We start from the raw sequence: 15,658 nt of genomic DNA on the forward strand, positions 1-15,658 counted from the left end.
CTAAGGGTACGGCTAAGGAAGCAGATTATTAGCTACTAAAGTGTAGGGGAGCGGGTACAGTGCCATCCTTAAGGAAAGGACACAGCGTTCTGCATCAAAGTACACAGTGAAAGTGCCAAAGAGGTCCAGTGCCAGTAAATAGTTTGTAAGTCTAAAGGTGGCGACGATAAATGTTCCACTGACTATTGAAGAGGATTTAAGTTGAGTTCAAGATAACAAGAGAAGAGGACGATGGGTGACAGCCTGTCCAGGGTTTTCCCTGAATAAGGCTGAAAAAGCAAATCATAGTGGGGCAAAGTCATGTGCTTAGCTCCATGCAGCTGAGATACTGTGTGGTACAAAGGACAAAATGCCAAACAGGAGGGGGCCAGGTAAGGTCAGATGGAGGTCCAAGAAATTAATAGACAAAGCGACACAATCCAGGAGAAGAGTTGTGGAGCTTGGAAGTAAGGACAAACACCCTATTTATAGGGCATCTGTTGTCTTCCATTTAATGGCATAATAGTCATGGTCGATTGTATTCACTCCAGCCATATGGGTCTGTCATTTTGGATTTATTCACATACCAGAGAGGGTTGCTATCCCTTTCTTAACAGATTCCATTGTTGATATTTGTTACTGGCTGCCTGTCAAATAGCTCATCTGACCCGAGTCGTGGAGGTATAACCATTTGTTGCCCACACAGACTTCTGGGAACCCACCCTGAACATGCTGGGTTTTAGAAGATTCACTGGCAAAGCCAAAAAGTCCTGGCTGAATGTGGTAACTAATGCAGACTTTGCACATTAGATCAAGGCCCGTGAGAGGGAGCTGGCAGAGAAGGCTATAGTTTGTAAAGTAGTCCTTAGTGCTATACAACACGAGCACGCTTGGAGGTGGAAGATAACATCCAAACAGCCAATGGCATTAAGTAAGACATGATCTTCCACTGGACTGAGTGAAGATATAATTGACAAAGTCTAAAGCCAAAGGCTAAAAAAAGGCTCATCGAAGAAAGCCATTGGTTGATATGTGCGCATAAAAAAGTCTGAGCTATGTATATTGTTAACAATAGGTCTGGTTGACAGCTGTGCTGTCAAAACCCGACCTAAAAATGAATTACAGATCGGGAGTAAATGTGTTCTGGCTTTGCATGACTTCAGCCGAGAGACCTATTACAAGAGGGAGTAACTTCAAGAGTTAGGGTGGGATATTTCGTCCTATTGTGGAGCCACAATTTGAGGGTTTCTAATGAGAGTAAGGTGTGCATCTTCATTAGTTCCAAAGCAGTTAATATCTGCTTGAACAGTCTTCCCGGCACACCTTAAGGTCACTGATCATTTTAACGGAGTGGTTTAATATATTTATTTTTCTTCTTTTTCCTTGAACTTCTGCTACCACTGTGTTAGGATACGGCAAGGGACTCGGAGAGAAGTCGTGTTGACTTGTCATTATCCCTTGTAGTGTGTTGTGGTTGCCTCAAGCCGCCTTTCCGTTCAGTTCCCCTTTTTAGAATGATAATGTGTTAAATGGAATGTTATTCGCCTGATTAGTGGCTGTCGAAACAGAAACAATTAGAACCTGTATGGATTTGTTGTTTGTGCAAAATTGTGATGCATGCTAGACTTGTTGGCGAGTCCTTTCTTGTTTTTAGAGATGTTTGTAATATTTACAAACTATAGGGTTTTTTTTTGCTAATGAGTCTGTGTATTTGGCTTTTAGTAAAAGAAAAAGTAAACTAGAAAAAATAACATTTCGGCCATCCCTATAGTTCACTTGTGAAGCCTTGAATGCACGCTTTGATAGGAGTGCTTAAGTGAGAAGATATTGTATATGTTAGACTGCAAAAAACATGTGTTATTGTTATACAGTGTTATTGGACCTAATTTATCAACATCAAAGGGAGAAAGGCCAAGTGAACCCTCCATTGACTTCAATCATTATTAATAAGTAGCATAAAATCTCAACACTGGCTGCTTATGCCACTGAGTTATCTTACTTATGCGCTTATTCAGCAGTTCCCACAAGCAAGAACTCATTCACTAACCTACATACTCATCTCCCCCCCCCCCCCCCCCCCCACCGGTGCTGCTTACTCTGAAGAGGATTGTAATTTTCCAAAATCAAGGTAGTGTCGAAGTGCACCTTGAAATGCGTAAATACCGTGCCGTCCATGCATGCTGAGTAATAACACCTGAGAGGTGTGAACTGGAAGTATGTGATGTGTAGTAACTCCTAAAAACTAAATAAATCAAGAACATTTCTGTAAGTGAGCCAACAGCTATAGACCAAAATTCACATTGGAAATACTGATGACACTGCTACTTTTGCTCTAAAACTAGCCATAAGGCTTGGTATTTTCATGCCATTCAACAGATAGGGTTTATTGACATAACAACACACTGAAGTTGTCTTCTTCGAAGGCTGAGTTTTACAACATCCCTTGGAAAGTTGAACATCTTTTTCAGGTTATCTCTCGGAACTTTTGTGGATAAAAGAGGTCGTGCAAAAGAGTTGTCTTTTTTTAAAAGCAAAGCTACGCTTAGACCTTGACGGCATACCTCCTTTGGGTGAGAACATACCCTGTGCTGTCTTTAGAGAGTCCATGGCAGCAGGGAAAGGCCACTGCTTGTAGACAAAAGGACTCTTCCAGCAGATGGAGTGGGGCGGCATGGAAGCCGGGTCAGCCTGTCATGGGAACAAAGACAGAAGAATTGACTTTCTCGCTGACTTCCACCATGACAAATCCCCCTTTCTCACGGTCGCTGATGGCTGAGAATGGAGTAGTCTTATATTATTCTGTCAATCGTGAAATTTGAAACGCCAGATTTGACTGTACACATTCTAGAGGGTATAAGGGATACTCCATGCAACACAAAGCCCTGTCGGTAGGAGGCAGGATCCTCTTTGTACTGGGTGCAATACAGAATTATTTCACAACTCGGTTTCAGAAAGAAAAAGATCTTCTGTACGTGAGGAAAATTGAAAAGGTTATCTGTACCTAGTGCTTCCTAATCATATATTGTATACAAAAGCTTGGAGGTCGCAATCTTCTCACCCCAGCAGCAAACCAACTTCCATTCACACATATTTTCAGCACTATATCTCTTAGTGGACTCAAGTTAAGATAACTAATAATACGTGTAGAATTTCTGTGTGTAGTGTTGATTGTCTGACATGTTTGTTTTGTGTTAATTTTTCTGCTTTTTTTCTCTTCATTCTTTTTTGATGCATGTATGTGTACATCTGATAAATTCAGTAAAAATTAGGTGATACATTTAACATCATGCTTGGTGGTGACTGTGATGACGTCAGTGGAGAACATTTTCTTAATCTTAAAAACAAATGTGAAACTAAGGATAAAATCACTCAAAATGATTATGATTGAACTTGAGAAAGTTAACATGCACAGTTGATACATCTGAGAAAAGGCAGGGTAGGATTGCAATGAAGATCGGCTTGAATTATGGTTTTATGCCAGAAGGAGTTGTATTGAAGTCCTGAGGGAGCCCCAATCAAATCATTATTGAGGCCGAAACATAAATCCTAATGCCCAGATTTCAAGGATGACCATGAAGAATTAGGTCTTTTTAGATAAATTCTATACAAATAAAATCTGGCATGGATCTTGCTCTCCTGGGCCTACATTGGATTTGATTTCTTTAGCCAGAGAGTTGATCATGCATTTGATACTGGTTCAAATGTAGGTTTATTAATAAAAAAAGGAATGTGTGCCACGGATTATGAGTTGTAAGTTTAACTGTTTGACTCTACTATCACACCTTGTGCTGTTTTTGTTTTTATGTATTGCGGTCATGTCTCTTTAACTTGTAATCAATGCAATTTTCATGTGAAAGAAAATCACCTGTCTTTTCCAAATCCAGGTGAGTGTGTTGAACACAAATCTCCAAGTGTTTTGCGCCCCTTCCATCCTTTTTCAGTCCCAATAAACCACAGTATGATTAATACATCAAAGTCAAAAAATCTCTAAAAACTAGAAGGACTAGTTGAAAGTTAGTTAGAGTGAATTTGGCAGGTGAACCATCCCACACCTCCTGGGTACCAAATATCAAGTATTTGTACACAATGAACCTGCCTCCTTGCAGGCCTTCGCTTGTTACTGGTAACAATTTAAGCTGCATGCAGAATCTCTTTGAAATCCATTGTCTTCACTGATAACAACAGTCATATGTGCTGAAACAAGCCTCCCACCATCTACACGCACCATGGCCCTGCATAGTCCAAGTGCACTGTGTAGTCAGATGACCTTAGGTTTCAACCTCATGATTAACCAGCCCTTATCTTCCTCTGCCATGATCAAAGGCCGGTTATTAGGCTCTCATCAGAAAGTACTCTAACCCGGCCAACCGAGAACACAGGTGGAATACTCCTGGCTACATCCCTTACACACTGTGGGAGCCCAGATAATATTGGTGTCCGGGGTATAGCGTGGTCTTACACTTCAAAGGAAAAAAAAAATGTGCTAACTGCAAAGAGGTCTCAGCCAGACATCCTTACACCAACTAGATTGTCTATAAATGGACTTAAGAAGGAATCCTATATCTGTGTGTCGGCCTCATACCAAAGCTTCTGGGTGATAGTCCACCCACAATATTAGTATTGAGTACAGGAATGATGTTTAATTAAAGGAACAATGTGTACCATTGAGTTGCAATTGAGAACTGTTGCTGTAAGCGAAACAGTCTGTAGCAAGGGCACTGCGTCATTTCCATTTCAGGAGAATCACTATCCAATTTGGTGGTGTCCTACATAAGTCCAGGAAGGCCAAATCCATGCTAGATTTTTGTGATGTAAAAGGACTATTTAGACTCACTGTGTGTAAATTTGTGGCACTGACTTAGGCTTCCTGGACCTGAGTTGAACATCGTTGATCTAGAAAGTTCCCAATTAGATTAATTGGATTAATTGTCCTTACTTTTAACCCATTTGATATTCTGAAAATCTAACAAGGGTTCGCCCCCTATGGACCAATGTTGGACTTTCCTAGTCTATTGCGTTTGCCTCATACATTCAAAGATTAGAAATTGCTTCTTTAAAGCACACCCAAAGCACTAATGAACTTTATCATTCTTGGAAGTCTTGTCCCCTCGAATGAGACTCCTCCACCACACCTGTGGCATTAAAGGACTATCCCTCCCGCGAGGCCTGGCGAGTTTCATCAACGAACGCAGAGCATCATTTCATTGTGGAGGCCTAATCTGATTGGAGACCTCGCGCTCTCCCTCAAAAGTGTCAGAGTGGCATTTTCCCCAGTTTTAACAGGAAAGACAGATGTGATATATTTATTATGATCCTTTTTGTAATCTTTGGAGACCGCTCCCTGGCAGCTGCCTGATGCTTTTCAGATGGACTCCTACTGTTTACTTCCTCTCTTCCCTTAGCAGTAAAAGGCTGTTTTTGGCTGAAGTTCTTCCAAAATCGTATTTTTCAATGGATTTTGTTCCGTGAGGTCTGCGTGTCCACTGTCTTATGCAGAACGACTAGCTGTTTGACTCCGTGTAAGGTTTCGTACATGCACAAAAGTGCAAAACCAATTTTCCAATTCTCAAAAGTAAATTTACATGTTTAGGGTGGTTCCATTTTTACTGCCGCAAACTTTTGGCCCAATTCTCTTTCCCGAGGTGGGAAGAAGAGATCCGAGATTTACTCCTGTTAAGTGTAGAAGTAAATGCCTTTCCAAGGTTGGAAGGGGAGGGGCATAGTCCCAAAACTAGTGTGGGAGTGTAGTGGAAAGCGTTTCTCCAAAGGGCGGAAAAAGCAAGTGTTTAAGTTTTTTGACACCTGCAGTGCAAATTTTCTCAAGTAAAAACAAACGCATTCATATTTCACGTGATTAAATTGTATTTATGTAGGTTTTCTAGGATTATCCCCGGAGACGTACGACAGTTGTAGGTTTACAGGGGTAACCTAGATAGCCATTGTGAATTCAGAAATGTGTGAAATTTGCACCAATGCCAGAAACCCGGATCTGCAGATTTACATTTTTTCTTTCTGTGGTTCCCATAATCTCTAACAAACAAAAAAAAATGAAACCACACTAACGAGGCAGGCAAAAAGTCATCATAGTTTGACAACATGTTTGAGGATAATGTTAATTTTGTAAGAGTATTTTGTTAACTAGGCCTTCAAAACCTTCAAAATATGGGCTGGTAATTTCTTTTTTTTGCCTAGAGCAATTATCGAACTGGACACCAGTGGCAATGTGACTGACATATTTTTAATTCCATCATAAACGTTCAAACCATATTCTACATATACATGAAATACTGGGGGAAGGGATATATATGGTTTCTTCAAATAATTTCTCTGTGCTCGGATTGGAATGAATTCCTGTGCAGCCTACTGACCCTGGCCTGTGATTCCTGCCTGGCGGTCCATTTCACCAGTGTTCTTAACACTTTTTACCAATTTTGCCTAGTACGGTGGCCACCATCAACCTATGTAGGCACAAATGTATACATTGAAGAGGAAGTCCCTTTGACACTTGGCCAAGCCTTACCCAGTGATGTTTGTTTCTTTTTTCTAGGGTGAGAATTCCAATATTCTAATCCCAGATTTCTTCAACGGACAATGTGAATTTTGTGTTGAGGATTTTAACCCAGGAGGTTACAGCGAAGAACACTTGCAGCCTCTCGTCAACCTGTCCACTAGCGGGGACACCTAATTAAAGTGAAGTGGTTCTGCGATTTCCCATATTAGGTTACCTCAGTGCTTCCTCTGGGCAGCTGCAGAAGGCTCAAATACTTCGATAGGAAATTAAACACTTATTTTATTAGAAAAGTGAACCTCAGGGACTCAATTGTTTATAGTTGCGGCTTAGTATTCCGTCAACGCTACTTCTGGACAGTGTTGAAGTAGAATTTCTGATTCTGCTCATCCTTTTAAAAACTAGAGCGGGAGCAGGGACAGGCCCAGCTAGCAGAATTTTGTTCTGTCCAATAGATTATGGCAGGGGTGAAAGAGGGCTGTTCATGACTCTTCCCAAGACAAGCCTCTGCTCCGTTTGATCAACCTTCAAAATTGATGCAGAGAGCTGCAGTGAGCTCCATAAGTAGACAGGGGTGGCTTTGTGCTACTCTTGCATAACTGGACTGTCCTAATCTTTTGTTCAGGTTGCCAGTCTGCTGCCGGCTCCATCATTAAAAGCAGAATTATTTTTATTAGACTCTACGCCGGAAATGACCAATGTGGGTCCCTGGGACTTGGTCGGCGTCATCTTTCAGGAGCTCCTAAATGGCTAAATTTACATACAGGAAGTTCCAAAGCAGGTATTATGGAAACTGGCATGGATCTGGCCTCGTGGACCATACCTAGAAAATAACCCCAAAATCCCTATTCTGGTTGTGGCCCAGTACTGTGTCCAGCTAATGCAAAGGTCACAATATACGTCAAACGACAGCACGGTCCCGGTGCATAGGCTTGGCCTGTAATCCACAGATGCATAAAATGGTGCCAGATAAGAAATGAAGGTGACCTCTCGCAAGACTTTAACGCACTTGAGCCCTTATGTATCAACACATTTTCTGATAAGCAAAGAAAGGTTAAACCCTTTGATCCATCAAGCCATTGGTCATTATCAGTCCTCTAGATAAGTTTTCGAGGACGTCCATTACTCTTCAAAGTCATCCTGTCATCACAGCATTATAGTCAGACCAGCAAAAACTAAATTTTAAATTCGCATTTTTGCTTCAAACCATAGTTTCCTGGTGCTGGTGAATTAAGCCAGCTTGTTGTACCTTAAAGGCATTGTGCAGGCCAGCATGGACCAACCATGTGCAAATCCGACTCTTCCTACTCCACTTAGGGCAGTCCATCCAGAACCATCCAAGACCTTGCAGTTGGAGTCCAGTGGGACAGCAATCCTGGGACCCACGCCTTACCCCGCCCCTCACACATAGCGTTTACTCACTAAGAAAACAAACAATTGACTGGTGGTTGAATGCTTGAATTAATCTCAGCCTTTGGTGATTACGTGGTTCATTTAGCTACACTGTTTATCTGTGCAGTTCCTTAAAACATAAATGTATCTGCCTGCACAGATCCGCCTTCCATGATTTACACATTTAACAGTAAAAAAAAGTGAGTTGCCCGGAGGCTCCTGGTGGGCCCTGCGGGTTTCTTCTCGAGCTTGGCAGGGTGCAGACAGCAGCAGGATGTTGTGGCTGCTGGGAGCAGCCTCTCTGGCTTGCCAGAGGATGCTGGAGCTGATGTCAAGTTCTTGGAATTTCCACTTCAGATGCAGATGTTCTTGGCATCGGTTGCCAGGGGAAACAGTGTCCAATGGAATTCACTGTCCTCGTCAGTTAACTCAGGGGAGACCATGCTGCCGGGCGCAGCGGGAGAGATGCGCAGGGCTTCACGATTAATGGTGATGTGAACCTTATGACACAAAGTTTGTACTAGCTAACAAAAAACCCAAAATTCAACAACTCCTTCTGCACTTATTTTGCTTCTTGCATTCTAGCAAATGGAGCAGATCCCACTCCATATTACATAAATATTTTTGCACCAAGGTAAGAATGTGGAACACTTGCAAAAATAGTTTTAAAACATCTATATGTTGTAAGCCATTTCACATTTTTAACAAAGTCTCATGAGGAACCGGTGAAACAGAAAACTGCATCCTACTGAGTTTGTAGTTGTTTTTTTTACGTATATGACAAGAAATTATTCAATCGTGCTTTACCTAGAATCGAACCCCATCTTCCACATTGTATAAAATAGTATATGTATAAAATAGTGACACATTGATCTTCTGTTCTGTTCACATATTGTTTTGCTTTTAATCAGCAAATATGTTTCAACACAGGTTTGCTCAGTTTCCATTTACTTGGTACAAAACTTGACGTAATGTGTCATCTGGCCAGCAGTAGCTAAGTTACCGGTAAACAGGACCCCAAAAGAGTCTGCCTGGCATTGTTCATAGTGAGAGGTTAGTGTATGTACCCAAGAGGTGAAGTCTATCAACTCTCTTATGCCTAGTCCGTTGCCCCCCCCTACACACACCGCTCAGATGTGCGAGTGTGCAGTAACTGTGTTGATTTAAGGGTCCCTTGTACGTACAGTTGTGTGACTTAAAATGGTGGTTGTCTGTCTGCCCTTTCAAATGATGAGGCAAGTTGTCCCCTGCATGGCCCCCCACCACCTGCTCTTCCTCCTTTTCTTCCTGTTCAGCTGCTTGTAGGAATCTCAGTTTATGCTGTGAGCAGAATAATATTTAACTAAATTTAGGAAACCGTTAGAAAACTGCTACTGTCTAGCTGTAGGCTAGGATCATTCATTTTCGATTTAGCGCTAGGACGCCCCTTTTTCTGTTAATAATGTGCTCTCTACATTTTTAAATATGCATTCAATCCCCAATTCTTCCATCTGGGTATATCCCGGGTGACAAGCTAGAATTGGCCGGTCAATATCAGGGTAAGCTCCATATATGGAGTTGTTCTTCCTCCTCTCCAATGTGGACTGGAATACACATCTCCAATTCTTCACTGTAGGACAAAACTTCTTTGTTGACCTTTAAACTGGTTGGTTGGTGCTTGACGCTTGCATTTTGAAAGCCTCTAATAGGCGGTGGAGATTTGACCCAACTGCGCAAACTGGGCATAAAAACCTGGAGCCCATTCCCACATTAGGAGAAGTTACATCAACTCAGAATAGGACGAAGCCTGAAGTTATGCATTAGGCCTTGCTGCTAGGGTGTTGCATGTTGACTGGACGAACCATACGAGGAATCTCATTGCCATCCCAAGGAAGACTGAGAAACCTTTGTTCCAGCTCCCGGAAGCCCTCCAGAGAAAATTCACTGAAGACAATGGAGAATAGTACATATGATGATAGAGGGTAGATGAAGCGATCCTTGGGATCAGAAGCTCCACGTAGCTAGTGAACTCACCCGTAAACATTTATGAAACTTGCACCCCCACCTTTTTCAATCCCTCTGCTATCGAGCTGGCTCCCGTCTAGCATAGCGTGGCCACACCATCCTCAAGTCTTCGTTTATGAAGAGTGCAAACAAGCTACTCAGATTTCTCCTCCAACCCAACCGGCCAGGATCCAGAGCTTTTGAACCTGGACCACAAGGTCCATCGTGGAAACGTTCAGTCCATCCAGGCAAAGTTTTTTTTAAAAATCCTCAAGTGATCAATGAAGAACTGGTGAACGATATCATTGTGGCCCGAGATAAACAATTCTAAGGTTTTAAACTCTCCATCCATAGTGACGAAACAGCCAGTCCTGCTTCTGCATGAACCTATTAAAATGTCCTAATTACAGAACAGCACCTGAACCGGATTGTGGATAGCAGATAATGTACCCTGTTTAAAAGTTAGAGTTGACCATATTTATCTCCGCAACTCTTCTAATTTTTGTCTGTGCTGTCACCTAGTGTATGCCTGGAAGTGTTTCATGTCTGTAAAACTACTAGGATATTCCTATTTAACGTGTTCTGCTATATCTGGCTTCACCTTCCCACTGCCTCCCTGGTGCTAATCCTTGACTGCTCCACCAAGCTACCTATGAAAGACATGTTGGCTTATGAGGCCCACATTTGTTTCTCAGGCCACGTGCCGGCATCTGGATCGGTAGGGAACAATTGCAGTCTTTACTTTGGTGAACCTAGCTAGTCCCTACAACCTAAACAATCCATTGCAAAGCCGATAGAGGCACAATCGAAGTATCTGTTTACATTTTTGGAATCGGAAGCATGCATGAATGGGGGAAGAGGGTAGTTAGGGGTCAGTCTGGGAAACCGTGGGGAAACAGGAACCACCAGGAGTAATTTCTACTATTTTCTCTTCTCTCTTGTCTACCCCTTTGGAACTCTCCCAATTTTGCATTTTTCTCTCAGTTTACTAGGCACCTGTTTAGTAGTAGGAAAGCTTGCACACTTTAAATAATTTATATGTAAAATTATATTATTAAGTGGTGTGTAATAATCAAAAATGAGGTTAAATACAAAAGTAAGTAACATTTTTTTAAAACATGGTTCCATAGGTAGCAACATTTATGTGTGTCTGGAGGAACATTAATCTAGTACTTTGCCATTTTTATTTTTCCCTTCTAAATTCACATAGTTTCTAACCCTGAAACTACAAGTTTCGCTCTCCGGGGGCAATTCTGGATGTGTGCCTCAGAACTTGTGTTACAGGTCAGGGTATGCAAAGCCCACTTATTCCAGGTATACCTTTTAAGAATAGCCATGGCTATTCAATAAAACCACTCTGTAACCCTGGTATGGACTCTGCATGGACGCAAATATTTCACTCTATTATTTGTGCTAATCTTGTGTGTTTGCACAGCTCTCCAATGTTGAATTGGCCCAGTTGCTAAACTAAAACCTTGAAGAACATGAGTAAATAACTCAAATTAACTCATGTTTTGCTTTCTTTTCTCAAAGTGTGTTTTGGGATCTCTACTGTGCAGCCCCCGACAGGAGGGAGACGTGTGAGCACTCGAGTGAAGCCAAGGCCTTCCATGACTACGTAAGTCCCCATTCCCTTATCGCATGGAAATGTTTTCACTGGCCAGTAGATGGCAGTCTACAGGTGTTTGATTTTGATTGGCCTAGAGGTTGTCCCGCTGAGGGCGCTTCTGCATCCAGGCTTGCCATATTCTGTTTTTTTGCGTGAGGTCTTCTTCAGGCTATAACTGGAAATAAATGTCCGCCATGTGTTGTTGGAACGCTTTTACAGACTGATAAACAAAATTGTAATCCAGCTGGAGACCTGTAAGTTTGTCCTCTGCTGTCCCTACCTTGCTCGCGGTTTATGGTTTTTATGAAGCCCCGGTGGAGGCTTGAGGAGCAGCTGGAAAGGCTTTAGAGAAAGCTGCTGGTGCCAGGGAGAGCATGTTTCACTCTGTTATTATGCTTGGCTGTGGCATACGCACTATATAATCCAGGACTAATGTACTCCGGCGGCGATGGAGGAGTTTTGCATTTAATTGGCGCATTTTGGTGGCAAAGGACTTGTTTAGTGTTTCGGCTGCGGTAAGAGGTCCCCGTTGGAGGTACGTCCGGAGGGGGTCACTGCCGTGCTACTCATGCTTCTGTGATGTGGGTCGCGACCGGTGTTGACATACATTGTTGGAACACGATTGAATGAGCTGATAGAATACAAATAATCCCTTACTCGCTTTTAGCGATTTTAAACAGAATTAAGGATAATATCCCATCACAAGTTGGAGAGAATATTTTTCTCATCATAATTATAAGTCGCCAAAAATATTTTACTGTCTCCCACCTGAATGAGAAAGCTGAAGGCAAACCTTTTATTTCTCTTCCATATGAATGGCACAGCTGGTTGTATTCTGTTTCATACGAGTGGCAGAACTTTTATTCTCTTCTGCATCATTTACAAAACTTTTTTAACCTCTTCGAAGTGATTGACAAACTGTCTTGTCTCTTCCACATGTGTTGCAAAGTTTTTTTAAATTCTGTTTTCATTTAGTGTCAAAGGGCTAATTATTGTCTTCAAATTAGTAATAAGTCTGTTTTAGTTTCTCCCAAATGCATGGTGCTGAAGTTCTATTTATTCCGTTTCATATAGGGGGCCAAACAGATTTAGGTTGCTTTATGGCAGGGGCAAAGCTGTGTTGGCTTCTCTTCCATAAGGGAGAAAGCTTTCTTATTCTCTCACAAACGAGTCATAAAATATTTACACTCTCCTGACTGTTAGTGACAGAAACATTTTATTCTCTTCCGCATCAGTGATAAATATATTTTAAATTCTCCAAAAAGCGTGCTGATGAGGGTTTATCTTGTTCTCGCTGATTTGTTTTAATGTATGTGACTGACAAAGGTGCATATTATTGTCATCCATAAGAGATAATGCTGTTCTAGACTGTTTTCCCCCTTTACTATATAAAGTGGTTTCATTTTCCTTCATGTGACTGAAAATGTTTTGTTATGTTCTCGTTTGTGATCTGCGTGGCAAAGATGGTTTGTGGGAGAAATGTATTCTTTCATAATTAAAAGCACGTGTTTTATAAGATGTTTATTTGCAAATGCGCACATATTACATACATGTATGAGCTCTTCCAGTTGGTGAATGTAATGTAATGTAAAAGTGAATTTATACCGCGCGGCTACCACTCCAAGGAGCATCTTGGCGCTAAGTCAACCAGATGGAGAAGTTGATGGGGGAAGACATAATTCACACAGGTACCAAGACTACACCATAGCTAGGCAAGCTGCATCGGTAAGAGAAAAGATCCATGTTTTTAGAGCCTTTCTGAATTGAGCCTCCTGCGACAAGGAACGAATGAAGGAGGGAAGAGCATTCCAGGCCTTGGCGCCCAAGACGAAGAGAGATTTGCCACCCTTGGTGGCTAGCTTGAATTTAGGGATGGTGAGCAGATTCAGTCCTGAGGATCTCAAGCAACGTGCCGGATGGTAGCGTTTAAAGCCATTACACAAATACTTCGGGCCTTGCTGATGGAAGGCCCTGAAAGTAAGTAGAAGGAGCTTAAAAAGAATCCTTTTACCAATAGGAAGCCAGTGGAGTGTGTTCAGTGCGGCTGATGCAGACGATTTACGCGGCCAGCGTAGTACCAGACGAGCTGCAGCGTGCTGGACTATTTGCAGTTTACGTAGAACAGTTTTAGTAGTTCCTGCGTATAAACTGTTACAATAGTCCAGCCTGGAGGTAATCAGAGCAACTGCGACTGTCTTCCTGGCTGGCAATGGCAGGAGATCAAAAAACTTCCTCAGTGATTTTATTATACCGAAGCATGAGCCTGCCACTGTCAGCGCTTGTTGTTTAAAGGATAGCTGGCAATCAAACCTAATGCCCAAATTCCGGGCAGAGGTGATGGTCATAGGGGGAACTTCAGCATCCTCCGGCCAGCAAGTAGTTGGAGAAAACAGATTTTGTTTACCAAAGGGGATAATTTCTGTTTTGCCAGCGTTGCATTTGAGGTGATTGTCCGCCATCCAATGAAAAGTAGCAGCTAGGCACTGTCTGAGATTATCCTCACTTTCTGTATGGTCACCGTCTAGCACTAAAATAAGCTGAGTATCATCAGCATAAGAGACACTACTAAACTAGCTTGAACTGTAACTGTAAATCTGTTTTGATTAAAGCACAACACTGGCCACTTGTGGAACAATTTAGACAAGTTAATATAAACATGGCCTTTCACAGATTTTTTTGACAGTTGCACGTGGTGTTTGTAATAAAAGTTGAAATGTGAAATTAGTGTCTCCTCCAGCAATGTAAGGCTGTCCTTTGTTTCACCGACACAACAACCTCATATTTTTAGTTATTTTGAAACTCTAGGACAGTCACCATTTTTTCCTCAAATCAAATGCAGAACTGGATCCACTCGTAAAAATTGATTCATGTTTAGAGATTTTGGATTCCTTCTGTGTCCCTGACGTGAAATAATCCATGTTCCAGATCCAAATGCTCATTTGATAAATTATATTTTAATGGGTGAAAGGTGGTGCGATAGATGACTGTTGCACAATGCATTTGTCACAGAAGCAAACCTCAGTCAGTCTGAAATGTTTATAGTTTATACTCCAATAGCCGCAATGTCCAGCGTAGGTCCGCTCTTTCAGTCTCACCACATACAGTGACTATAAGTGGAACTCCTTTACGAGTATCCTGAAAATCAGGCGTGGAATTGGCGCGCCAACACCTACGTTAGAAATATTTATTTTCTTCATGCCTGAGAGACTTAAAAGGTTGACCCAATTGGCCATTGGGAGGAGTCATAGAGTCATACTCTCTGGTTAAGAGGAGGATGACCTTGGATGGTGCTAGGACAATGCTCTTTGACCTCTAGCTCACACCTCTGTCTAGCTCGGTCTGCTCAGACAAGTGATCACTCCGCCTCAGCTCGCAATCTCAATGATGGGGGCCTTGTCGATAAAGGGATTTGGGTCAGTCATAAACATAAAAAGGCATGAGTCAAGAGGCCCTCCCTCGTGTTGAACTTCTTCAAGAGATAAGCCTTTCACTGTAACTGAAAGGAAGGTTTGCTGACCAATAAAGCGAAAATCCTAGCATAACTTCAGCATCATATGATAAGTTCTACTAAGAGGCCATACATGCAGGTATGCAATGGCAGGCAATGCCCAGTCTTGTTAAGATATTGTCTGAATCTCTGAGATAATTACTCATGGCTTACCATTGCGAGCCCCTGCTTTGATGCCGGTCCCCCTGTTTCTGAAAAAGTGGGTAAATGAAGAGCAAAACAGTCTTCAATCCGCTAAATGTAGGCTTACCAGCGGACTCCAGCTCACCTGGATAACGTGTTCTTAGTCATGGGCTTTCACTGAATGGAGCAGTGCATCGTGGAACTTGTAGTCTTAGTTCACTTTCATTGAATTACACACATGAAAACCATGGTGTGAGGAAAGCACAGGTAAAGGTAGTTTTCTGCCGGCATAGATGCTCTGGTCACCCAATGAAAACTATAGAAAATGTCAACCTAAATAAAAATAACGTTGAAAAGATGATTTATGACAAGTGTTTCTTTCTCCCTGGTTCTGCTGAGTTTGCTGCTTAACACAGCAATACTCAAACTCCTAGCAAGGACAGTACAATAAGTACATGTAAATTAAATCATGTACATCAAGTGCTTACAATGAAGGATGATTGAATTGTGAAACAAAAGTGAGTAAATTGTTTTTTTACTACCCTTTGTTGAAATG

General features: G+C 41.9%; 1 protein-coding gene across 2 annotated transcripts in view; it reads left to right on the forward strand.

Moving 5' to 3' along the window:
- SSBP4 (single stranded DNA binding protein 4) overlaps positions 1-15,658 on the forward strand; it is a 469,492-nt gene that overhangs the window by 126,536 nt on the left and 327,298 nt on the right. For both annotated transcript variants that reach the window (XM_085639982.1, XM_085639983.1), the window contains exon 4: positions 11,396-11,480. In XM_085639982.1, the coding sequence (XP_085496108.1) occupies positions 11,396-11,480 (85 nt within the window). The remainder of the gene's footprint in view (positions 1-11,395; positions 11,481-15,658) is intronic.

This window comes from Triturus cristatus, chromosome 12 (genome assembly GCF_964204655.1).
Source record: "Triturus cristatus chromosome 12, aTriCri1.1, whole genome shotgun sequence".
Classification (NCBI taxonomy): domain Eukaryota; kingdom Metazoa; phylum Chordata; class Amphibia; order Caudata; family Salamandridae; genus Triturus; species Triturus cristatus.